At 38.8% G+C, this 27,259-nt stretch overlaps 1 protein-coding gene across 1 annotated transcript in view; it reads right to left on the bottom strand.

The window, feature by feature from the left end:
* The window catches only part of GABBR2 (gamma-aminobutyric acid type B receptor subunit 2), a 761,509-nt gene that overhangs the window by 194,467 nt on the left and 539,783 nt on the right, over positions 1-27,259 (bottom strand). The window contains exons 12-13 of the mRNA XM_067569912.1: positions 18,919-19,026; positions 5,780-5,902 (exon numbers count right to left, since the gene is read on the bottom strand). Coding sequence (XP_067426013.1) covers positions 5,780-5,902; positions 18,919-19,026 — 231 coding nt within the window. The remainder of the gene's footprint in view (positions 1-5,779; positions 5,903-18,918; positions 19,027-27,259) is intronic.

Genomic DNA, 27,259 nt, shown 5'->3' with positions numbered 1-27,259 from the left:
TATCCTCTTCATTGAACTGTTCAGCTTTTTGAGGTAAAGGAGAATTTGACTCCTCATATTTTTCTTACTGTGGAGAAGTAGTATAGCACTGAGCACCTTTCTTCTGGGGAAAAAGGTTTGGTTACCCCTTGTTCCAATTGATGCAAGATCTCCTTCAGGTTAGTTTAATATTTCTCATCAGTTATCAAGGCCAGAGAGAGAATGGAGAAAGGAAGTGGTGTATCCTGAAGTTCCAGAAAGTATCATGTCACACAATCTCCATTATCTATTTGTCTGAGGTCAACTGGAACCATGTATCTGAAAACTGGGATACTCTGCCCCCAGGCCTATTTCTCGGTAGAGTTAGGCATGATTGCGGTCAAACCAGTGGCTTGGACTAGAAAGAGTAATTATGCCTATTTCCTGGTCTGGGTTTCTTTCTTTTGTTTTGTGACCAGATTTTACAGCTGGAATAAGAGTAGTCCTTTCTTTTATACTTATGTTGTCAGTAGGAATGAGAGAAGCTTCTGTCCTTTCAAAAACGTGATAATCCTTCTGGGGCTTTATGGGAAAGGGTAGCAAATCTTTTTTTTTTACTTGTCTGAATTGCCAGCTGCCACTATGAAGCTTTTCCCCAAACAGGCTTTCACTTGAGAATTTTGAGGCAAGAGGATTTATTTGGAGTAACTATCCACAGTCCTGAGTGTAAGCCAAATTACTCTCATGAGCCTCATGGACAATCTCATGAAATCCATGCATCTCCCTACTATGAAAACAATAGACAGATATTTTCTTTAGAACCAGCTTAAATTTATTATGATTCTGAGGATCAAGGCTAAATCATTGTACCCGAATATTGTGTCCCTGGTGAAAATTGTTACTGCCAGATAAGCTGCGAGCCCTGCTAACAAATTTTTAGTCCCCTTCTAAGTTTGACCTCTATCCTACTTTCTGCAACGTTTCTGGAAAAGCAGTCATCTTCTGCAGGTATTATACCATGTCATTTGCCTCTGGATAGACCTGAGGGAGTAAAAAGACAGTGGCTCTGGGTCCTGAGACCCTGGATCTTTTCCTCTAGTTGGAATGGGAATGGTAAATTCTCACAGCCTAGGATAGGAGATATTTGCCCTTGGAGTTCCCGCACTCATCCTCTTTTCTGCAGGATCTCAAAGGTGTACATCATCTTCCTCCCAGCTGTGTCACACCTCTCTGAGGGAAAGCATCTCTCCTGTTCCTCTGGCTTGAGATTACCATGGATCAAACCAAAGAATTCCCCTTCTTCATAGGAGGAGCTAGAGTTAGTGGAAGATAATGAGGTTCTGGAGTGTTTCCTGGCTTTTTTCTTACATTATCTGCCCTTTGTGGATTTTTTGGTTTTCTTTCGTCTCTTGACGGGAACATTTTTGTTCTGATCTGGAAACTGGTTCCTCTTTCAGGGATGGTGCTCCTTTGTGGGACTCAGGTCACAAAGGAAGGCTTTGACTCCTGGACCTGCTATCGTCCTATATGTAACTGGAAGGCAAATGCAGGGAAACATTCCTGAGGGATCTCAAGTTATTCTTACTCTGTTTGGTTAACCAGAGACTCTAGAATGAGGGTGGAAGGAGCATGCTCAAGCCAGGAAGTCTCATAGACAAGAACGAGTGGTCTCTGACATTTGTAAGAAAAGAGGTACAACCCAAATGTCTCAGCTTTGGTCAAGAAAACATCTAATTTTTGCAATGTCCTCCTTTTCTACTGAAGCAAGAGCTTTTCAGGACAGTGTTCTCTTTTCCATGAAAGCTAGCTAGCTCTTCTGTGTTACTAGCTGAAGAAGAGAATTCCATTGACTGGAAAAGCCCAGAGGCTTGCCCTGGGTGTTTGGTCAGCCAACCACTATATAAAACACAGCAATATTTTAGCTGTAGTTAATTCAACTCTCACCTGAGCTGAGGTCCTGATAACATCACACACATAACTGACCATGAAGGACACAATATAACCTAGGGAAAGTAATATATGGGACAGTTCCAACTGCTCATCTTTGGCTTTTTCAATAGTACTGCCCTGGAAGAGCATGCTGCATACGAGGATATTCATATGGATGTTCTGATGATTTTGAGGTAGATTAAATGCACGACAGAGATCATGGTACTCTACGCTGCTCTGGGTATGGCTGCATCTACCAAGGAATTTCTAAAAAAATGTTAGTGTCTTTCCCAGAGAAAGGGTAGGAGATTCTCATCAGTGTGTTAGAAATGGAATTATTATTAGGAAACTACCAGCCATGGTCTTGCAAGTTTCTTTGATGACAGTGTGCTGACAACCCGTGAGAGGCTTCATTTGAGCTACACAATATAAGGTCACCTTGAACTCGGTTTGCTAGTTTTGCCTCCAAAAGGGCATGTGTTCTTTTTTCTTTTTGGGTGGGGGGGAGGGAATATTGTTTAGAAGAGCCTCAATTTCTCCTAGGAGCTTGCACCACCTTTGTACCATCACAAGCCCTTTAGCTCTAGAATAAGGAATCTACAAATTTAGTTTACAGTATTATTTATTATATTATTAATTCATATAATGAAATATATAGGATATGCAGCAATGTGTCTGAGTTAATGTGGAAAAGAATGTTTAGATTTCCTGACTTCTGAGTGCTTGATTTCACAGCCTTAAAATAACACTAATCCTAGCTGCTTCTATTTAATATTAAAGTATCATGGGGCACTAAAAACACTGAACAGAATGACTGATAACTGAAAAAATGAATTTCTGTATGTCCGCCCAAAAATCAGGTGTTCACTTAAATATTTTCTGAATAATCCACTTACATTGTCAATTACATTTTCATATCATAAAACTTAAAATATGTAACAAAGAAATAACATGGAGAGAACTTGTTATGGAGCAACAATAAGGTTTCACAACAGCTATTTAATTTCAACCTATCTGTAAACAATTAGGGGTGTGCATGTAAGTACACCTGCATGACCCTAACATTTATTTTTTACGCACACACACCACACCCACACACACCCCTCCTTATATTTATATGTATTTTCCAAAAGGCGAACAAATCATGGAAACAATAAGTGATCAAACAGAGAACGTTTGACTAACTGAAGGTGATCCAACTCATATTTATCAGGAGTGCTTGCCTGACCTATTGTCAAAACTTTGCACCTGACCCATACTTCATTTTTCAAAGTCACTTTTCCTTTTTCTGATCTTTTCCTGTACTCTGCTTCTTTAAGGCAAGATAAATAGAGTGAGAGAGATGCTGCAGCTGTTGGTGCCCAAGATCCACCATCAGCTTAAGTTAAATGAGACTGAATTACACAGACTGGGTTGTAGAGGATTTACTAATCTTTTCCCTAGAGGGAGAAAAACCCTATCTCTAACATCACTAATGTCTGTGAGTTATTAGTCTGTACACCTAATCTCTGTTACTACCTGCTGTGCTACGACATGAACTCAGGGCAGAGGTCAAAAGGATCAAAAGCACAAATACCCACTGAAATGAATGACACCAGTTATTATTCTCATTTAATAAAAAGTATATATTTATGTGATATAAAGCCTTTGTACACCTGGAACTGAATGATGCATGAAGCCTGGTAGTTATACCAACACTTAGAGCGGGACTGACTGATACCCAACAATAACACTTTTCTTTGGATAAAGCAGTGGCTCTCAATCTTTCCAGATTACTGTACCCCTTTCAGGAGTCTGATTTCTTTTGTGTACCCCTAAGTTCACCTCAATTAAAAACTACTTGCTTATAAAATCAGACAAAAATTCAAAAAAATGTCATGGCATACTGTAATTGAAAAATTGCTTACTTTTTCATTTTTACCATATAATTATAAAATAAATTGATTGGAATATAAATATTGTACTTACATTTCAGTGTATAGTAACTATAGAGCCAGTATAAACAAGTAATTGTCTGTAATAAATTTTAGTTTGTGCTGACTTCGCTAGTGCTTTTTATGTAGTCTTTTGTAAAACAAGCAAATATCTAGATGAGTTGATTTGTCCCCTGGTTGAGAGATACTGGGCTAAAGAGACTATTTGGTTGTATTCACATCTTTAGATAGATTAAATAGTGATCTTTTAATTATTCTGACCCTACTTTCTGGGGGAGAAAATTCTATTAAAACTATATTTTGTGAAATAAGCAAGTCAGTGAAAAGCTTTAGAGAACATGTTAATTGTTTGTGACCACTTTTCAGTAAAGTTATGTTATACTGCAATGTGACATATTTCCATTCAACAATAGCTTATTTGCAGACATACCCACTACATCATGGGCATGTTCCAAACACTTAAGAAAGGGTGGTACCTTTCCTAAGTACCCCCCAAAAGCTCACAATCTATGGCAGTCACCATTGCAGAAGGCAATAAAAAGTGCTATTTATATTTCCTTTAGCACAGCATTTCCCAAACATTTGAAAGCTGAGACCTCCTTCTGAAAATATTGAACCAATTATGACCTCTTTCAGTTCCATCTTGTATTAAAGGCCTACTTTGATGTTACGATTTTCATGAAATGAAATGATATTTTAAAAACACATCTTTAAATTTGTATTTTATAAACTGATATATATTCATTATGGATATTAGGAATTGCTGAAATCCAAGTTACTATTTAAAACTGACCTAAACATTACTTTTCAAGTTTATAATATTATTACTCAATAGTGGCACAGAGCTATTGTTTTAGGCTCTCTGCAAATTCAGGCAGATGTCTCCACACCAGTTAATTTGAATCACACTTTCAATTCTTCTCCACAACCATAACAGCTAAAGACTAACTTTTAAAAATGAAAACTTAAACTCTGGTGAACAATTTTGCATCCTCTGGAGAGTCCCTTGGGAGACACACATTACACTTTAAGAGAACACAACCCAGATAAGTCACCCCAAAAATAAACCCAAACCTCTTTTCAACAGTGCTGGTGCAATATAGAAACAATGGAATAAAATGTTATAGAATAGAATAGAATGACCGACTTATTTTTGCAGATACTAAGCATGCTGGTGATAAAATTATTGTTTTTTTCTCACTGATAACACCATATTGATGACCATAAAATCAATTCTGGATTAATTGATACATCTCCAATCTCCATGTTGGAAGTACTTAGTATGCCATATGAAGGTACAGGGCAGATGTACTTATAGGGAAGGCATTTCATTCATTTTATTTAGGGATTTCTTCTGGTCATTCCTTTTACTTCCAAAAAGTTCTAATTCTAGGAGCAATATCACCAAGTGGTACTATGCTGTTATCCACAGACAATTACAATTTTTAGCATGACCTTTCCAGGAATGACATTAAAAATAGGAGTAATTAGTGTGTGTGTGTGTATGTGTGGGGGGACAAGGGAACTTAGAAGGAAGAGTAAATATAGATATAGGTAATATAATTCCTGAACATCTGCAATAATAATGCAGTCTAAGCAATGACCTCTCTGCAGCTGTCTTGAATGCATTCTTACTGAAATCAGCTAATGGATTCTGTAATCTATTATTTATTGCAAGAGTATGTATCATAGATTTTTATTAGAGAACTCTCCTGTGTTTACAGCATTATTGCATCTAAAATCTCTAAATGTGACAGAGATGCAGCACCTTATTTAGAATGCAGATAGGATTTCCTTCTGTAATTTAATGTTTACTTTATTAGAAAAAACAAAACAACAACAAACCCTCTACTTGGCTTGTTTTAATATATGATCACGTATCCTTACCTAGATCCTAATGAAAGCTACAGAAGCAGATATAGGAATATAGGTATTAATACTTAGCCTTGGTGACATACCTCCATGTTGTACTTTTCTACAGTCCTTCTCAAGGGGTCCACAACCTGCCAGCAAATCAAGATGCAAAGATCAATCAGCAGCATCCCTCCCACTATCACCAGCAGCTTCTGGTCCTTAATGATCTGGAAAGACAAAAATAGAGCAGAGGAGGGCATTCCCATGCGTTTAAGATTCCTGTGGAGCCTTCCTGAAATGCAGTGAATAAACGTGCACGGTTGCTAAATAGGCTTTTTAATAATGTATAAAGAATCATTTCAGAGATAGCAGGTGAAAGAAAGATACTGTAGTTTTGTCTCCCATTTAATGGCAGTGTCTGAAGATTATATAAACATCTACAAAGGAGATAGCGAGGACTGATAAACACTTATTATAACAAATTCAGAATCCTGGAAAATCTAGAAGATTCTACTCCAAAGATCAATGGCTCTGTGTGTTTGTGCACATATAAAAGTCCATTAATTATTATAGATCTCACCATAGCAAAAGCTATAGTTAAATTAGCAATTCAAATTCCAGTATGAAATTCTGTTTTCTAATAAGCGGGAATATGGATTTCCTGTGTTACAAAATGAAGAGGCTTTTTGCACATGTAACTCAAAACAGTTAACTTTAATACTTTAAATTTTGCATATATCCTAACTTCAACAGGGAAGAGTTGCTTTGCTAGTTAAAATAAATAAATAAAACCACACTTACAGCCTTGCAGGGTATAGTAGCATCTACATATCATTTAATGTTCAACTTTAATGTTGTTTTAATGTAAAATCAAAGCTTCAGATTTAGGAATCCCATAATTAAGGTTGATTGTGCAATCTTAATTCAACCCCCTTGTGCATACGTATTCTGATACAGTCTTTAACTACATGATCAAAGAGCATTTTTTTCTGCAGAGCCCATTTCAATGTTCAATGAAAAGGACACCAGAATATTTTAACATGGGCAAAACAATGCATTTTCCCCTAGTCTCATTCAAGGAAATGACTGAACTGTTTTAGTGAAAATTTTTCAAACAATTCAACCTGTGACGGACACCTGGTATGGAAAATTTCAGCCCAAATGATTAAAGTTTGGCAAAGTTATAGGCAATTGAAACCAGGGTCTTATAATTGGAAGTGTCAGGCAACCTACCAGTCCCACTAATAATAAATTGTATTTTATATTTAGTTTCTATCAGGTTGAAGGAAGGGGTGCATATTATTTCACTTCCTTTTTTTCTTCCCTTTGGAAATTAAAATCTTTCCCATTCTTAAGGGCATATCTTTCCCCATGCATTGGATAGAGACCCTAGGCACTTAACATGCAGCTGTAGATTCCCCTGGGTGGGTAGGCGCCTAATTCCTGTTGTGGAATGGCTAATATTTTTGCTAGGATCTTGCATTTTATGTTCAGTATATACACACACTGAAAATTTCCAGTTATTACCTAGCTTATTCTTTTTAAGAATTACTGTAATCAAGGCATTTCTCTTATCTCAGGACATAATACTTTTCTGGAACTGTTCATGTGTTACTTGTTTCCAGAATGTCTTATGAAAATAAGGTTGGAGCTCTTGCATTCCAGGAGTTTGCCAGGTACCAGATCTTGAATGGTTTCTTCTGTGTCCCAAATTGTTAATAGGTCATCAATTTTGTGAGTCTATTTAGGTGGTAATTTATTAAAATTGGCATTTCTCATTAATTGATTGAAATCAGCTTTATCAAAATGTCTTTCTTTGGTACGAAGTAATGGATAAAAATAACTGAACTGACCTTCAGGGTCTACTGAAAATTTGAAGAGTTTTTAAAGGTTTACAAGAAACTAGTATCAGTATCTTCTGTCTTTTGAAAGACAATCATGGGTATTTTTATTGAGAGCAAACATAATTGATAAGATATGAGGTAACTGGTTCATGCATATAACTCATTGTCTACCTAACAACTTAGAGTTTATTCCAGGATCTTGATGCCTCTTGGTGTTTTAGCAGAAGAGAAGTTAGCCTCAAAAAGTTAGATGTTATATGTAATTAATACTAAGCATTGTTTTTGAGGAGGCTCATGAAAAATTACATGAAAAGGTGAGCATCTCTACAGTTTTTACTTCATCAATATAGGCAATAACATGTAAAAACAATATTTATTTTAAAACTGAGACCTGGCAAAAACTACTATAGCAATTTCTTGGAGAAGAAATGGTTACTCACCCTGTGCAGTTCTTTGAGATGTGTCTCCCTATGGGTGCTCCTCTCTAGATACACTTGTGCCCCCTCCCTGCACCTTCAATTAGAGATTTTTCATAGCAGTGTCCATTCAGCCCATGCATGCATGTTACTTCACTTCATGCTCTATGCTGTTACTATATAGCATTGCATGGGCTAATCGTCCTCAGTTCCTTCTATACTGCGAATCCCCATGACTGGGAACTCCGAGGTAGAGGGAAAGGAGGACAGGTAGTGGAACACACATAAGGGATCGTATCTCAAAGAACTGCAGTGTGGAAGAAAGTACAGCTGAGCAGAATACAGTGTCAGAAGCAGAGTCATGACTTATTTCACAGTGTTCATCGAGTGTATGCACAGAAGCCTAAGTTGAGGCTTAACATATTTCAGTGATAGGAACATCTCGTAGAGTGAGGTCGTATGTCAGCAGGTGCTTTGAGATTACGAGATGGGCAGCAGTTGCTAATACAGTCAGTTATCCAACTAGGGAGCCTCTGTTTAGAGATTGCAGCTCCTTTTGTTCTGTCTGCAATTGAGACAAACAATCTGAAAGGTTTAATTCTATCAAGGTAGAAGGCCAGGGCTCTCCTGATATCAACTGTGTGGAGCAACGCTTCCCCCTTTTCCTCGTCAGGTTAATGGTGAAAGACGGGGAGGCGAATGGGCTGATTAATATGAAAATGAAAAGGTACTTTTGGCAAAAACATGGGATTTGGTCATAATGTTACCTTGTCTCTGAAAAATATCATGAACGGGTTTATGCCATAGGAGACCCTATTTCCCCCACTTGTCAAGCCGACACGATGTCAGCCAGAAATGCCATTTTCATTGATGAAAGGAGGAGTGAACAGGCAGTCATATGGTGGTCTTGTAAGGCATTTAAGAACCAGATTGAAGTCCTAACCTGAACAGGGTGTTTAATTGGAAGAAAAAGGTTGCCCAGACCTTTAAGGAATGTTGGGTGGGCAAATACAGAGTAGTGCTCTATTGGAGGATGGAAGGCCATCATAGCTGCCAGATGAACTCTAATGGAACTCTGTGATAACTCCAAGGTCTGTAGTTTTCTAGATTGTAGTTCAGAATATCTGGCTGTGATAAGGTTTTTGTAGGTAAGCAGAATGTAGATTGTTTTCTTCTGAATAGTAACATACTTATTACTTGCTGTAAAAAGGCTGTTTCTATGCCTGTGAACCATCAGCCTGCCTTTGAGGTGAAGAGTTCTAATTCTGATCTGCCCATTCTCCTGAGAGAGAAGAGATGAGGAGCAGTGTGGAGAGTGATCAAGGAGAACATGGCAGCTCTATCAGGTAAGGAAACCATGTTTGTCTGGTCCATGCTGGAACAATCAGAATAAGTCTGGCCTTGTCCTTTTTTATTTTGAGTAGAATTTAGCATATCAGAGGAGTCGGCAGGAATGCATACAGAAGACTCGGCAACCATTGGAGGTGAAAGGCATCCCCAAAGATCAGTGACCCAGACTGGCTCTGGAGCAAAACTGGGTGCATTTCCTGTTTGCCCCTGTGGCAAAAAGGTCTATCTGAAGAGTGTCCCATTGTCAGACTATGTGGTGAAGTAGGGTGGAAACTATCTCCCACTCATAGTATTGAGAAAAGTGCCTGCTGAGTCTGTCTATGGTCACATTTTGAAATCCTAGAAAGTAAGCTGCTGTGATGACAACCTGACTGCACATACTCCAGTTCCAAAGCTTTATAGCCTCAGCACAGAGGGAGGGGGGATCATGCTACCCCTTGCTGGTTTATATAAAACATGCATAACGTTGTCCATCATAACCCTTATGTGTTTGCCTCTGATCCTTCCTTCCTTCCTTCTTTGGAAAGTTCATTGTCTCACCAACACTGTAAGCCAAATTCATCCTTCAAATAAGTGCATCTGCTTAGCCTAGGACTTAACTGGGCCCTATGTGTGGAGGATTTTCTACAAGAAATGTGTAATTGTCATTGCCTGTGCTAAAAGGGATCCCAATCTTTGGAAAGACACCACAAAGGACCTGAATGGGTTGGAAGAAATGTTCTGATTTTGTTTGAGATAACATTCAAATATCTAGTCTATATTTTCTTTAAATGAACAATTCTGTAGCAAAGTATGATGCATCATTACTAAATAGCGGGGGACATCAATGCACTTGATTACATTTATGATCCTGTTCCAAGCTATTGAGGAATGAATTGTCTCAGACTATATAGAAACGTGTTCTTTGTTCTGTCATCCATTATTCTCATAATGCATAGAGATTATGGTTGTGGCACCATTTGCAGAGAGCTACATTTCTTTTAGAGTTTTCATTGTTTTCCACAGCTATGGAGGTTTAGTCTTATCAAATCACTTCAGACTGAAACTTGCTTACACCAATTATCAGTTCAACAGCCGATTTTTCTCCTAAAATTGGGTACTTCTAGGGAGTGAGATATTCCATTTTAAATCAGGCAAGGCCCTCATAATGGTTCAAAAAATGCCGTATTTGGGATATCTTTTCTTAAAATGCAGTGTGGGTTGTTATTAGCTTTGAAATAAAGTGACCTTTGTAGGTTTGGTATTAACAATCATGAAATACAAGAGGATCCGTCTAACAATGATAATACTTACTAAATTCCAAGTGTCACCAAAGAGATTACAGTAAGGGTTTTGTTAATTGATATCTGTAACCTTAATGTCAAGATTTTCAAAAACAGGATCTTAAGGTTTGGCTCCTAAATCCATATTTAGACAATTAAATAAGTGGTCTGATTTTTCAGAAGTGCTGAGTTTCCAGCAGCTCCCAGTGACCATAATTTTAGCTCCTGGGAGCTCAGCATTTTGGAAAAATCATGCTACTTACTTAAGGTCCTAAATATGGATTTAGTAGACTCACTTTAGGCTCCTATTTTGGATGCCTTGGACATAATCTTTATGTAGTATCGGGGGGGGGGGGGGAGGAGGGAGGGGAGTAGCTCTGTCTCTGCTCAGCTCTTCTTGAAATATGCTCTATTCACATTTGAATAATAACCATCTATAAAAACATGCCATGAAATTACACCTGAAAAATTCACCATGTGTTGAAATGGGCCATTTGGTCAAGATGCTAAACATTCATAGTGAAAAAAAAATTTCAAACAGAAAGTTTGTTTTATTTCCTATTTTAAACAAATGAACAATAAAGCTGAAAAAAATTTAAATTGTAAGTCTCCATATGTTGGTTCATTTACAGCAGATGGTCTCTAATAATGCATTTTGGTGGTACTAATATGATTATCTAAAACAATAATTTGAGTCATTTGCTTCCCCAACCCCCCACCCCCGACTTAGGAACATTGAGATTTACTTAGGCAAACATAGTGACACCCCCTGGGAAATCCACTGCAGTTTTTTTCATAAGTACAAAAAGCTCTACCTAAACGTGTATTAAAAATGTTTTAAAAAGGTGTAAATATTTAAAAATTATCTGAACAATTATCTTAGTAATAGAAATTAAAGATGGAAAGAACTAATTAGGTCCTCTAGTCTAATACTATGCTAATGCAGAAAGAACCAGATTTACAAAGGTATTTTAAACACTTGAGATGCAGATAGTTGCTTAATGGAATTTACTGAAGCTTCTGCATTGTTCAGTCTAGTTTTAAATCACTCAAATAATGAGACATCCATTGCTTCCCTTTAAGACGTGTGTGGGAAAGATGTGTGGAATTTAACAGAAAATTATAATCTTTCTATGTTTTTTTTTAACCAACCGTAGTATTTAATAAAAATTATATCCCAACTATATACACTATTAGATGGTGAAAAAATTGATAGAAAGGATCTATTTCTCTAATAAATTCTACCAATGTATCGAGAAATTTCTTTATAATACTATTAAGGGCTATATTCTTTGTGCTGACACAGCAGAAGGAGCTCATCAAGGAGCCAGTTCTGGCTTTGTGGTTCTTTGCCTAGTCATAGAGGCAGATTAGAGAAGCTTGTGGGCTGCTCTAAAATCGTAATACGAGTCAGCTGACAAAGGACAAATTGCCATCTGAGGACAGCTGAAATGCTGTGTGTTCTCCCTGTGCCTCTTCCCTCCCCAGCACTGTCCTGATATGCTCCCTCAGTTGGTGACTGCTGTGAGGGTGACAGGGCCAAATTATGGCATAGCTATGATAGAATTGTGCCTAGAGTTTTGCCTACTGAAGACATGTGTTTACATCAGAATCGGAGCTTTTATTGAACAAAACAGTAAATTTCTGGCCCTTATGGTTGTGACTAGAAGCCTGAAAACATGACCTAAGAGTACCCAAAACAAGATGCCTGCACATACTCTGGAACAATAGCTCTGAATGGTGCCAATTCCAAAACCCATTATTCTGGAGTACCCACCAACATCACAGAGTCTTCTGTTGTGGTGTATGGTAAGATATGAATGCAGTGGACCAAGCCCACCTATCCAAGCAGATGTACCCTGATTGAAGCCATAAGTACTGCAATGATCTGTGCTGTTGCCTTGCCTCTTTAGAGGGAGAAAGATCCCCTACTTTTCTTGAGGGGAAAGAAGGGGAATCCCTGCTCCTGCTCCATGGGAGGGAATGGACTTCCTGCCATTTTCTTCCCCAGCATCTTTGAGAGAAGAGTGGGGCCCCCACCACTGCTATTGCAAAATGTGGGGCAGGACCAGGAGACATGGCTCAGTTGTTACTGAGAATGAGGTCAAGAAAAAACAGGTATTTTAAAATAATGGTATTTTTTTACCCCAACCAGCTATTTGAAGAGCTCTAGCACCTCCAGATTTTGTACCAGGAACTGAAATATACCAGGGGTCAGAGATTTGCTTTTTCTGTCTTCATAAAAATCCATCCAGATTTAGTCAAGCTATGTACCTAAAATTGCCACTTAAACATGCTTGTAGAGCTTACTGCTAAAATCTTTGAACATCTGATCTGCACTGAGCATGCTCCATTTCACAGAGCTTCCTATGTGCCAAATGCATTGAATCTGAGCCTCTGATATGACAGAATCAGAGCAATCAATCTGGTTAGGGGAAAGATGCTGGAGTCATAACAGCAGCAAAATCAGTCTTTGCCCTAGGAGAGCAGTGGTGCAATGGGAGGCAGAATGAGACCGTGTTTTAATTACAGTTCTCCTGATGACTGTTGTTAATAACTCTGCCTTGCTGAATAATAAGTGCTGTGAAGTGCACAATCATCCTTTGTGCCAATTTAAAGACAGGATAACTGAGATCAAATAACTTCAGGCAGAACTGAGAATAGAATTCAAATCTTTAGTATGGCAGAACTAATTTTCATACACAGATACAATGGCTTTCACCAGTGGAAAAGTGGGTATATCACATCTCCCTCTCGGGGCAGATCCACATACAGGTTAAAAGCCTACTACTGCAACCAGTTGCTCCTTTAGTTTTAGTGGTAAAGGCCGTGCTGTGGTTCTAAAGGTCCTGTTTTCTATCTCTACTAATAATTAGTGTGAGAACTTGATATGGTTCCACAAGATGAAATTTCTCTCGTCTCAGTTTGCACTTTAGCGAACCTGGCAAATAACACCGAAAAAACCCTACATTAAAAGAAAAATAAGATTGCAACATCATACTCTCAAAAGTCAACAAATGCCAGAATTAATGTTGCCTGTGCAGCCTTTATTTGGTCTCCTTGTGAGTATGTATTATGATACAATTTTTAATGATATTTTTTCCTGCTTGGAGTCAGGAAAAGGGGTGAAGATAAAGTAAGGGGGCTTTTGTTTAAGATGGCCAGGGTTCAAAGTTCAAAAAGGAAAGGTCACCAGGTGGTGGTGAGCTATTAAATACTTAGCAATATCAGTAAAAGATGCACTATCATTTACACACAAAAAATCCATACCCATATGCCCTATGGAAGTACAGATACAAATGGACAAAGCTAGGAAGTTGAGTTAAGTGTGAGTCGAGACTGTCATAGCACCATCAGCACAGCAACAATGTGCTTCAAATATGGATTGCAACAAACGTTTTATTTGTCTGCCAATGGACAAAATTTTACTTTCTGGAACAGGCAAATAATGACTATGGAAACTAAGAAATTGTTGTTTAAAATGTGTTAACCTTCCGGGCTCAATCCTCAAAGGTGCCTGAGCTGTGTTTATTACACCTGAGGGGGGAGGGGCAGAAGTGAAGTTCAAGACACAGTGTATAACACAGCAGCCTCACAACTGTCCTAATTTATGCTGGCAGGACTGGTTTCCTTTAGCAGCTCTGCCAGCTCAGGATATTCCAGAACACACGACTTCCTGCTGTTGGCATTCCTCGCAGCTAACACATCCTCTGCGTCAGTTCAGGAAGTGGGCAACTTCCCCCTCCTCCCACTGGGTAGAAGCCTCAGCTACATGGAGCAGCACAGAAGGGATTTATCAAAGCAGGACTGATCCCCAATTAAAAGTGGGGTTTTTTGGTAAATATTAATTCTAATCTACTTTCCATTATCTCTAACAATCTCTTGAAATCTTTTCCCTACTGACTTTGTCCTTTTACAATTGACAAAAATTGATTCCCCTGCATCCCTATGTTTCTAATGTAGCTGAAATTAATATGATTCTTTTAAATTACTTCTTTTTAGCACTAGAATGATCAAAGATGTTAGCAGTGCTCTGGGAATACTGTATGATTTGACAGTTAATGGCTTGGCAGCCAGAGAATCGCATTCTGGCTTTTGCTGGTTATTTTAAAAACAAACGATTTCAGCAACAAATTAGTGGATTTAAGTAAAAAAAAAATTGCATGTGGAGAATTGTTTAAACCAATTATAATATTACAAATCATATTCTCAGCCAAATTTACAGTGTCTTCAAATATTTATTTCAGTCTCCACTGCACTGGACTTGAGTTACACATTTCAATTTTCAGTGAACAGCTTCTGTTTGAATAGAATCTTCACTCCAGGTTTTTAAACTTCTCCCACCCAATGAACAAAAGCAAATATTTCCCCCCCAAATGCTTCTTTTAATAAAAGCTATAACATAAAAATTATTTAGTAAAGATAATTACTGGATTACCATGATTATTTTGATTGGGTACAGAGAGTCCCTGCCTGTTGTAGGCAGGGATAAATTCCACTAGCCCCACCAGCTACAAAGCATGCAGCCACAAAGTGGAGGCTACTGTACTGCTCTTGCACTACACAAAAGTGGTGGGGAAAAATCAGCGGGTCCTCAGGGCACTGAACCTCACTCCATTCCCATCCCCTCTTCTTGCAGTCGTACATGGATCCCCCACAGGGTGAATGCCATCAGGAAGTGGAACCACACCAATTCTGCTGCAAGAGGGTTATCTGTTCCCCTGGAAGTGGGTCTGGAATTGGGTGGGTCCCACACAGCAGAAAAATCAAGGGATGGGAGATTCCAAGGGCCTCACCATCTGTCTCAGGGCTCTCAAGAAGGGGGCAGGGCCAGTGTTTTTACCCTTCCCTGGCCTGAGGTGGGGCAGGAGATGTCAGAAAGCAGGGGCAGAGCAAGCAGGGAGCTTCTGGTCCCCACCAGCTTCTCACATCCAAGGAATGTCTTTAGCAAATCAGAAAGTGCCTTAGAATTTCATAAGAATGAAAAGAAAATTAAAAATGTAAGTTAAAATATGTTCTTCTGCTTCAACAGTTTAGTTATTAATGCCACTCTGACAGTCTAGTTATTGGGTGTTAGAGTCACAGATTCTATCACCATAAAGGACCACTGTGTTCAAGCTAGTTGTGTCATAAATATAATCTCCAAACCAGCAGGACAAAAATGTCATTAAAGTAATAGGTGTATTTGAGTATAAGAATTCATATTCTATACAGTTATTAGAAGGAAAAAAAATCTGCATATATATAAACAGATCAAAGTTGTTTAAAGGCAAGTTATTTATAGACTGCATCATCTATGTTAGAGGTAGAAATAAAATTACTAGGTAAACTTGTCCTCTTTATTAATGCAGAATGGTTTCCTTCATTATATTCTCTTCTCCACTGTTTTATTCAGTTTACCTTTAAATGAATCAAGTGATGGGTTCTAGAGCTATGCTGAGCCTATTTCACAATCTAATAGATTTCACTGTTAAGAATATTGTCCTGATATTTGGCCTAAATTATCCATGACGACTGTCAAGGAAAGTAACGTACCTAAAAGCAAAATTGTATTGAAGCTGGACCATTTATGAATAGATGCACCCAGAACTATCCATAAAGGATTAAACAACAGAGTATTTAAGTCAGTTAAGTTAGCCGTCTTAGTCTGTACACAGCAAAAATAACGAGAGTCCTGTAGCACTTTAAAGACTAACAAATGTGTAACAAAGACATTTGTTAGTCTTTAAAGTGCTACAGGACTCTCGTTGTTTTTAAGTCAGTTAAGATTTTGTGCTCCTTGATTGATCTGTTCTGACATGGCATAACAACAACAAAAAATGTTAAACCACTTTTCAGATATATCTGTTATTTGTCAATTTAAAAGTATTAGAGTTTTGATTTGTTTGGTTTGCTATAATGCATATGATCTAAGCTTGGATAGAAGGTTTTTTTGCTTTTTTATATCTACTGTAAGCTAAACCTGTTCAAAAATGGCAAAACAGTGTATTTTCTGTTGGTTGGGTGGTTACTGCAACTGTTACTCTATTTTGGGGACAGGAATAAACTCCCACTCTCAAATATGAAGAAGAATGACAATGCAGGTAATTGTACTGTCCCTGCTGGAAAACACACAGTACAACAAAAGAACTTTGTGTTTCTGAGTCATCTCTCCTGTCTTAAATAGAGTGTATCTATCTTGGTAAAACAAAGATGGAAAATATAGTACAATTAAACATTTAATGTGGACAACTAATTAGTTAATCTGCATTTTCTTGTCAGGAAATACTCCTCTTTTTAAGGTTGATACTTTTCAAACTTTGAAATGGAAAACCAAAATAAGAAAAGACAAGACAAGGGAATTCAAATTATTAATATTGTGAAACAGTCATTATTTCTGATTCATAAGGCAGGTAAATTATGTTATAGTCCAATGTTTTGACTAGATGCCCTTAATATTTCCAGAGTCTCTCAAGATAAAGCAGTTTATTGGACAACTTTTAGGTATTTGAAAACATTATCCAACCCACATTATTGTGCTTTTATAACAGAACTTAAATGTTTAATGCACAATTGTCAATAAATGACTGCACATTAACCAAGCTATTCAGTACAGGTCAGATTCTGCCACCCTTACTCCCTCTGAGTAGTATCTTGCTCTCTAAATATTCCCACTGAAGTCAATGGGACTATCTGAGGAATAAAGTACTAATCAGTGTATGAGTAAGGGCTGCAGAATGCAGCATTTAATAATTAACAGACAAGAGTCACTGAATGTCAGAGGTGAGGGGTTATTTGACAGTCTAAAGTCAAATGGCTTGTCAGAGAGTGTGTAGTGAATTCCTAATGAAAGTCCAGTGGATTGAATTACTCATTCCTATTAGATACCTTTTGAAATGACATATTTTGGTGCAAAGGATAAAATTCATAATATAAAACACAATATTGAAAACAAAGAGTATAAGTCAACTTCTGTTCTCAGTTACACCAGCAGAATCTTGAGTAACTCTATTGACTGCAATGGACAGAACAGTTGTTCAGATGTTGGAGAAACACTGTTTCGCGCAGCAACAGTTAGAATTTGGGAAAGTGGATCCTTGGACTCAGCTAGAATATGTATTATGGTGGCCATCTGCATGGAAACATTAAGGAGGGAAGGGGCTCGCTGAGTGCTCTCATCCCACCCAGTACACCCATAATTTGGCACTTAATTGTTTTAGTCATTCAAAATATTCAGCACTTAATAAAAATACATATAAACAACTTTGGTTAAGAATCAAAATATAAGAAGGAACAAAATGTTTTTGGGGTCAAAGCACTGGACTGGATCTCAGGAGCAGTGATGGATTAACACACAGGCCCGCAGGGCCCATATCCAGGGCCCCCGGCCAATTTGGGGGCCCCTGCAGGAGCGCTGGAACCTGCGTAGAAGTGGGGAGGCCACTGGCGTCAGAACTGTGGCCCTGCCCCCTGCTCCTCCTCTTCCCCCCTGGGGCCCTGCACCCTGGCCAGGCCAGAAGCCAGAGCCGGGCCGTTGGAAGAGCCGCCCTTGGAGTGTGGGCTGTTGTTCAATTCTGATTAAACTTGGTCAGTGCCCAAGCCTTTCCAATCAAGATTAGAACAACAAAAGCCTACAAGAAGTGCTCTATATTGCCCTCCTCCCCCCCAACAGCAAGTTATGAGAAACCTTTTTTTGCAAAATTTATATTCCAGATGGTGCAAACTGACTTCATAAGAACATAAGAATGGCCATACTGGGTCAGGCCACAGGTCCATTTAGCCCAGTATCCTGTCTTCCAACAGTGGCCAATGCCAGATGTTTCCAAGGGAATGAACACAATAGGGCAATCATAAAGTGATCCATCCTCTGTCATCCAGTCCCAGCATCTGGCTGTCAGAGACTTAGGGACACCCAGAGTATGGGGTTCAATGGAACCAAAACATTTTACACCAGTTGAGGATTTCCCCGTATCCCCTGAAGATATATAGATGCTGAGGGAACTTCATATAACATAGGACATAAACCAGTGAGGAGCAGGGTTTCTCCAGCCTTTGCATTCTGTGAACCACTTTGTAAATATATGTTCCTCTCTTGGACTCACCTACCCTTTCAAAGCTCACAGCTTGATTGTCAAAACAGCTCATTCCATGGAGCACCACACAAGGTTCTGCAGATCACCATTTGAGAACCTCTGATATAGAGGCTATGAAGGGGTTATGAAGAATAAAGGGACCCAAATGTTGACCTATTCAGTGTATTTCAATATAACATATTTCTGAAAGGGAGGACAGTGTTTCAGAGCATCAGTGGAAGTATAGGTTTCCAGGGTGTATAACAATATTGCAGATAATAGCTTCATCATTTCTGTGATAGGAAGAGTTGCTTCCTCACCTTTTTCTTCATTTTTACATTTTTGAAAATTGCATGAACTCTCCAGGTTTTTGCAAACATTGCTCCAAATGCAGTTGTGTAGCCCACTGTAAGAATCCAGGTCCGGACCTAAAATACAAAGACACAGCCTTTTAGTTTTTCTCAGGTAGATTTAATTCTTAAACTTTTCAAAATAGTCTAAATACCTGTTATATCTAGAGATAGTAAAACAATTTTGCAATTTTTTTCTGAAATTTTGAAGTTCTTTCTATTTCACAGGGTAATGGAACAGTTTTCTTAAATTGTTTATGAAATATTTTTGATAATTAAAAAATTCAATAAATTTTTAATGTGTTTCCCCCTCTTTTATCCTTATTTTATCTTTTTCCCACTGAATGCAATAAAATGAATACTGAATTCATAATACTAAATTCTTCCTCCTTCCCCTCCACTTTTTCCTTTGCAATTTTTCCCCTTTTCCACTCTAACTTTTCAAAACTTCTCCAACTTTGGAAAAATTACAGAGTGACTAAAGGAAAAATGAAAGTGTATCTCTGCCAGTCTGTAACTCTGCTTGAGGGAGAAAAACAAGAGAGCTATCAAGGCCTGAATCTTTGATAGAGCTACAGCAGCAGTTAGTAGCTCAATAAGCTGGGAGATTTGATAGTGTGGAATTAAATGGTGAAAGACCTTAGTTGCAAGGAAAGTGTGTTTGATGCAGTGAAGAAGGGACACAAAGGAGGAGGAGATGTGGTTGGAGCAACAACCAGAAAGATGATCGTAACAGCAACATTTATAATGGTCTTATGCATCAAGGTTAGATAGGCGAAGATTACAGTAGTAAAGATGTGAGATAATGAGGACCTCAACAAGAGCCTGGGAAGTTTGGAAAAAACAGAAAAGGTTGAATCTTAAAATATCATGTAGATAGAAGTTGGGAGACATGGGCATGGCCTGAATGTATAGGTATTCAAGAGAGGACTGAATCAAAGATAACACCTAGATTGTGGCCTTGAGTGATTGGGAAGATAGTGGTCTTTTAGAAAGTGATGGAAAAATTGAGGAAAGAGGAAGGTTAGGAGGAGAACCAGGAGAGAACAATGCCTCAAAAGCAATAGAAGCCAGGATTTTAAGTAGGAAGTCATCGATGACATTAAAGGCCACTGAGAGATCAAGGAGGATGTGGATGGAATACAGACCCTAGGATTTGGCTAGAAAGAGGTAATTTAAGACTTAAAATGAGAGTAATTTTATTGGAGGGGGTAGGGTGGAGACTACACTGGAGGATGTCAACAATGGAATTGGAGGAGAGGAACTCAAAGGCAGCAGTTGCACCAAGCATATTCAATAAGCTCCGAGAAAATGGGAAGGGAAATGGGGTGGTAGCTGGAAAGGCAGGTGAGGTAAAGGGTGGGGTTTTTTTATGACAGGTGAGAATAGAACATACATGTTTTATGAAGGAAAGGAGCCTGAACACAGAGGCTGAAGAGAAGAGTAATGGGGGAGTAAAGAAGACTCATGCCTTCAACCTAGTGCCACCTCTCTTACAACTATTTATAATTGCATTGCGAGCCAAATGCAATCCTGTAAACACAAACAAACCTGAGTGTATCTTTAAAGCCAAAACCAGAAAAGCCCTCTCCTTCCCTATTTGCTTCTATTTTAATATTTATGCTTATCATAATGATGGCCTTTTTGCTATTTTTATTTCTTTGTATCCCTATATCCACACTTCGGATACCCCTTTCACAATTTGGAAGGAAGTGTAACTAGTGTGAAGAGACACTTATGCAGCTAAAAGCAACTAACAAACAAATGTACTTAGTGTTATTGTAGATAATGCTTCCTACAGATTAGCCATGCAGAAAGAATTGCTATGCACATATGACCAGGCAGATACTACAGGCAGATGTATAAGGTGAATGTAACATTGGAAATAGAAATGAGTGGAGAAACATATCCAGGATGGCAAAAAAATCATTTAAAATGTACAAAAAATGTGAAATCTTTAGTTGTGCCCTGCAAGCCAGTGTATCTTATGGATGGCAGCTTTGCTATTAACTTCATTATCGCAGAGTTAAGCCAACTCCAATTTAAAGTTCAAATGTGTTATTAATAAATATTCAGTCCTTTTGTGTACATGATAGTGAGTTTTTGGCGGACAGCTAAATTATATTTTAATATCTCTAGTAAAGCTCTGTTTTGTCCTTATTGCAACAGCAATTGTCCTGGGGGTTACTAATAAATTCAATTATCTTTATTATTCAGAAAAATGTTATTTTTACCATCCTCAGTTCAAAAAGATTGTGATTTGAATTAATTTATTTTATAATATAGCCTATTGGCTCTAGTGGAAACCCTACTAATTAAATATATAAGAACAGTTGCTCAGAAAGAGATCTCTACAGCCAACAATGTGAGGTTGATTTTAAAATGAAAATAGATTTTAATAACTGCATTTTTCTGCCATCTTTCATAAAGCACACAGCAAAATAAGGTATTTACTGTACATCAGGTCAATTAACCACAGTACCATTGTGATCAGTTTCTGTCTTATCATCTGACTTTTAGAGAAATGATGCTCATAATTTGCATTGGATCTAGACACAAAGTCAAAAAAATCTGACAGAACGAATAATGGCTCACGGCCCTGTTTCTCAATAATTTTCGCTTAATATAGTTAAGATATTGCTCTGATTTGCAGTGGAGGGAGGAGAATGGTGCTATACCACGAATGAAATGCATTGATTCATCAGAGACAGTGAGCTAAATTTTGCCCTCTGCTAGCATACATCAAAGCCAGTACTTTTGTTTCTCCACACCTGGAGAAAGAATTCTATATTGTGATTTTTGAAAATAAGGATATTTCCTAGCTGACAATACCATTTCCATACATATGAGCTATTCTCAGGAAAAATACAGCAGTGTAAGTGTTATTTCTGTTGCAATCCCTCTCTAAGGCTGGATCCAGCAAAGCACTAAAGAGGGTGTTTCAACAGGTGAGTAATCCCATTGATTTCAGTGGGGTTACTCATGTGCTTAATTTACTCATATGCTTAAAGTTAAGCACCTGTTTAAGTTTTTTGTGACTAGGGTCATAATGAGAAACATTAGAAAGAATACAAACGTATCATTTATAGAAACATCTGTTCACCTTGGGCTTGATCCTGCTGCCACTGAAGTCAATGGCAAAACTCCAATGGGAGGAGAAGAAATGCAGGCCACGAACAATTGAGCATGGCCACTTAAATTTCAATGATGGAAAGCATGTTTTTTTTGTTTTTTTTAAACCCAACAAGCTATTTTATGACAAATTGAAAGACTTTCAATGCATTCCTGAGAGTTTGTAGTATCTGCTCAGTACCATTGAAACTTATGTGGTAATTATATTAGAAAATTCAACTTTGCTGTTTTCTCAGAAATCAACTATTGTGCTCTCTCTCTCTCTCTCTCTCATATACTGTGGGCTTCCCTGTTGATAAACTTTAGACCATTCTCAGTTACCCCACTAATAATGTAAGATATGTACTAATTGTTCATGATTCTACAAGGTGGTTTTAACATCTAGAGATTGTCCTATTGAATAAAAGGCAAAATGTACTAAATATTTCATTAATAAATTTGAATCACAAACTAGTGCCTTATATTCTCTGGTGAGCCCATTGTGTACTTGCTTAAACATGTGGAGTGTCCATTTAGCTTTAAAACTTTTGTCCCTATAATTTTTTGAAGGAAATTAGACTTATCAAGATAGAAGCTAAACCTATTCCGATTCCAGTCAATTGGAGAACTCTCTCTGACTTTAATAGGAGCAAGATCAGAATGACCTGAATGAGCAACACAGATGGTGATGGTAGTGGAAATGGTTACATAGAACACACAGATTAAAACTGAAAGATAAATTAAAATGTAGGAAAGAAAAACAAGAGCAAGATAAACAAAAGAAGGCTGGCTGAAAACTCCAACCTTCATTTTATTTTTAAAAGGAGCCTAAGAAAATTAGATGCCCAAATCCTATTGAAATTCAGTGGGAATTTGGTACATGTCATAGGGCCACCCCACCTGGAGCACCCTCTCATGGCATGACAGGCACACCTACCTCAGTTTCCCCTTTCAGAGTCCCCAATAACTCCATGGAAGCCCTCTTGACACAATACTACTCTCGTTGGAGTTGTTTTATTTTATCAGGGGAGCATCCCTTACTCCCCACGGCCATATCATAGTTCTTCTGGGGGCAGCTCTTCAGCCCTGGAGATATCAGCAGGTAAGCTCCTCCATTGCTCCCCTGCCTTTAGCCCTCAGCTCTGTAGCTTAGAGCCAGCAAACAACTCCCTTTACTGCTCCGCCTGCCTTTAACCCTGGTTCTTTGGCCTGGGACACAAGCCAGCAAACCCCTCTTTGCCGCTCTTCAGCCTTCTCCAAAGTCCCAAACATACCGTGTCCAGCAACTCTAAACTACCCATTACTCCCACTCAGACAGCTTTGAGTCACTAAGGCTACGGCTACACTGACGGCGGCAAAGTCGCCACCGTCAGATCGATTTCTCTGGATCGACTGAGCGGTCAGTGAAGACCCGCTCAATCAATCCAGAAATCATCGTACTAAGACCACCTTCACAAGTGGCGTAGCGCTGCATCGCTGGGAACGCGGTTCCCATCGGCGCAGTGCAGTGAAGACGACGTGAAGAAGAGAAGCAGAGAAGTTGATGGGAGTTATGCAAGTTTTTTGCATAGCTTGCATAACTCCTCTCGACTGCCACCAAATCTCGGAGGTAAGTGTAGACAGGGTCTGAGTCTCTCCCTACTCCTTTATAGCCCACAGGTGCTGTCCCACCCTCTTAATTGACCAAATGTGCACACCTGTCCTAGCCCAGGGGTGCTGGACTTATTTCATTCACAGGAATCAGGCTTCCTGTGACACTGCCTTGCCGTCTTTGGCTCCACTGAAAATCCCCATCAAAATAACTAAACTCGAGGGAAAGAAAATGAAGCATATATAAAAACCTGAAGAAACTGGAAAGAATCAAGAAATATCTGGAAAGCATAAGAGGAGAAAAAAAAGAGGGAAACATCATACTAGAACAAGACAGAGATGTGTGTGCTTCTATGTCCCAAGTGTTTTGAATGTGGGACAGATTGTTCAGCAGGTAATGTCAACTGCCAAAACAGTGTAACATTGGTTCACATGCTGCAGTACTTATATTTTATTTTTTTACCTGGCACATTTCTCAAATTTTAATAGCATATCTAGGTTTCTTTGGGCCAGAGTACATGATGACACATTACATTTTGTAAAGAAAAATGTAAACTGTACCTTAGACATAGCTATCATGTAAAATACAGCACATTCATTTCTCTCTGAATACGGTATTGTAAATCAGTCAAAAACAACTTGCTAATATGGAAGCTAGTTATCCTTTACTGGCCCCTGTAATAACTGAGCTGAATCCAGGGAGTGCCAGGCCTGATTTTCAGAAGTGCTCAATGTGATGCTGGTAGACCTGGTGCCAGCTCTTGCCAATGCTGTGTCAGCTGAATACTGACAAATTCACAGCTGGAAACCAGACCAGCTCACCTATATGTTAGTGTTGTTCAAGATAGGTGTTAGACTTGTAAGAATGTGTTTAGACTCTATAAAATACTTGTAAGGTGCTGCATGCATTAATCCTACCTGTAATGTCTGTATCTCATGCTACAAGGTAATATGTAAGTTTTGCTTTATAACTGTACAAAAGGCCTGCACTGAACTTGTGAACTCCTTGATGTGACAGGAGGAGTGGTTCCACCGCACATCAAGGACTATCAAGACTAACAGCGTGATTGCGAAGCATCATTATAAAGACTTTGCTAAGACAGGCTATTGCAGAAGGCCTCATCCCATCACTTTGAATTCTGAAAGAGGGAAATAAAGATAGGTGATATGAAGATTTTTCATCTCTTTGCTGTTTGAATTCCCAGAGGGCTGGAGTTAGGAAACAAAAGCAGAGATCCCCAAGGTCAACTGGGGCTAGCACTAAAAGACATTCAGTGCTGACAGATGACTACAACTCTGTCACCTTTTGGAGCCATGGACTGTAACTTAGATGTGTGTGCATGTTGACTCCTTCAACCTGTAAATAATTCTCTCATTTCTTTTTCCTTGTTAATAGTTTCCTTAGTTAGCTTACGATAGGACTGGCTACAAGCATTGTCTTTGGTGTGTGAGCTACAGTTCAAATTGATCTGGGGAAGTGACTAGTCTCTTGGGATTGGGAACAACCTGAATATTTTGTGAGTGACCATTTATCATTAAGTCTAGCTCGCCTAGGTGGCAAGATAGACTGAAGTGCCCAAGGGGACAGTCTGACTCTATGATAAGATTTACAGTGCTTCAGGAATTCACATTTGTTACTGGGTTGTTGAAATCTAATTACAGAACATATCACCAGTTTGGGATGCCTGCCCTGCTTTTTGACAGTCTATCCTGAGGCTGGCACTCACGGTCGTGAGACACTCCAGACATTGTGACACTCAACACCCATAAATGAGAACAATGGAAACTGCTCTGTGCTATGCATTTTTGAAAATCTGGCACATTTTAAGGTCAGTCGGTCTGTCTGTCTGTCTATCTTATCTTACACTATTACTTAGTATTGAGGCTCAGAATACATCATTGAAAAACACAAACTCAGTTCATAGAGCCATACCCTTCACACCTCTTTAATGGACTGTTGTTCTTAAGTGGATATTTTCATTGGTTTCTCTCTCTCTCTCAGACACGCACACCCCTACGTACCTATGCACTAATTTAGTTCCTACAGGCTGAAAAGAAAAATTATTTCTACTTTTAAACACTTGGGAGATGCCTTGGCTTTCTGCCTCTCCAGTCCTGGAGGTGGGGGAGTCTCTGCTCTCCTGCAGTTGGGCTGGAAGTCTCTTGTCAATTTCACTTCCTGCCTGCAAGTGAATTTGAGAAGAGCCCTCCATGCAGGTAGCTGGAACACTGAAAAATTCCATTTTGTCAGTTGCCCTGCTAAATTTTTCTTGAAACTCCTCCCCACGAAAAATTTAGCATCTTTATCAGTTTGCCCTGATTTGGGATGTATTGCTTTTTCAAAAATTGTGTTTTTCATGGAAAAGAATTTCCATTTTCTGGCCAGTTCTTATTGACTGCCAATAAAACTGGTGCAGTCTGTGTGCCCTACCTAGGCCACAAAATTGATTGACAGGAATCAGTGTTATCATCGGGAGTCCTAAAATATCAATGTGGCCTTGACAACACCATCTCAGTTACCCTGGCCTATAAGGATAGAAAACAGGGTAAAGTTTAGTGAAACGGTCAACATCAAGGCACAAGGCACCTTTTGCAGAACTCTGGTGGTGCAAAGGAGACAGCAGATCTCCCCAGAAGAGGATTAACTCCTAATGGAGGACTCCCCAGCTGGTGTAGAGCATGCACAGAACTGACTTAGACAGCTCCTTTGCCATCACCTGTCCACTCCAGCCACCAGTGCAGGGTGCACCCTGGGGCCAGCGAGGTGCATCTGTAGCACTACTGCATTTAGGCTTTTCTTGGCTGCTGTACTGGGCATTGAGGGTCAAAGAGAGCAGGTGTACTTTAGAGAAGCGCCAAAGCTGATGCAAACTATGGCAGGGCTGCTATAGAACCAGCCCCAGGATCAAACAGCCACCACTGACTCCTTTACAACCCCTCCTCATTCATCTGTTCCCAGATGATATTAATGGCGGTTGTATATCTACCGCACAGCTTGAGGGACAAACAGCTGTTCATTTTGAGGGAAGTTGGGATCAAACCCACTTTTAGTGACACATTAGCCTTTTCATCCCACAATGAGTCCCGTACCTAGGTAAAAGGGACATTGCTAAGATTAATTAGTTGTAAACATTTTGAAATACCCTCCAATGGCAGGTGTTACAGAAGTCCAAATATTATTAGATTTATTCTATCTATCTTAATTATTTCTAATGTGCACATTTGCTTAGTATCTAGGCACCACGCACTCTTGTAATATTTCGGCTTTCCAAATCTCTCTCCACCATTTCATAGCTGTTTCCTCAATTATTTTTCCACTGACTTGCATTTTCCAGTTTGCATCACATTTTATTTCATGCCCATATTTCCAACTTCTATTGTGCTCAGATAACATGGTGACCGTAAGATTAAAAATAAAAAGGTAATTAGCCTCTTTGCAGTATTTCTCCTTATTCCCTGGAACACTTCCTAGTTGATTGTATTTGCACATTTCATTGAAGTACTGTTTTGCTTTTTTCCAGATCATCATTAATAAAGATGTTATGAATAAAAGAAAGCTTAATACTAATCTGTGCAGTCCTGCCCTGAACATCTCCTAACAATTCAGTAC

This window comes from Emydura macquarii, unplaced genomic scaffold (assembly GCF_026122565.2).
Source record: "Emydura macquarii macquarii isolate MOO-44397 ecotype Brisbane River unplaced genomic scaffold, CSIRO-AGI_Emac_v2 contig_2948, whole genome shotgun sequence".
NCBI classification, from domain to species: domain Eukaryota; kingdom Metazoa; phylum Chordata; order Testudines; family Chelidae; genus Emydura; species Emydura macquarii.
This window is presented reverse-complemented; position numbering and strand designations above follow the sequence as displayed.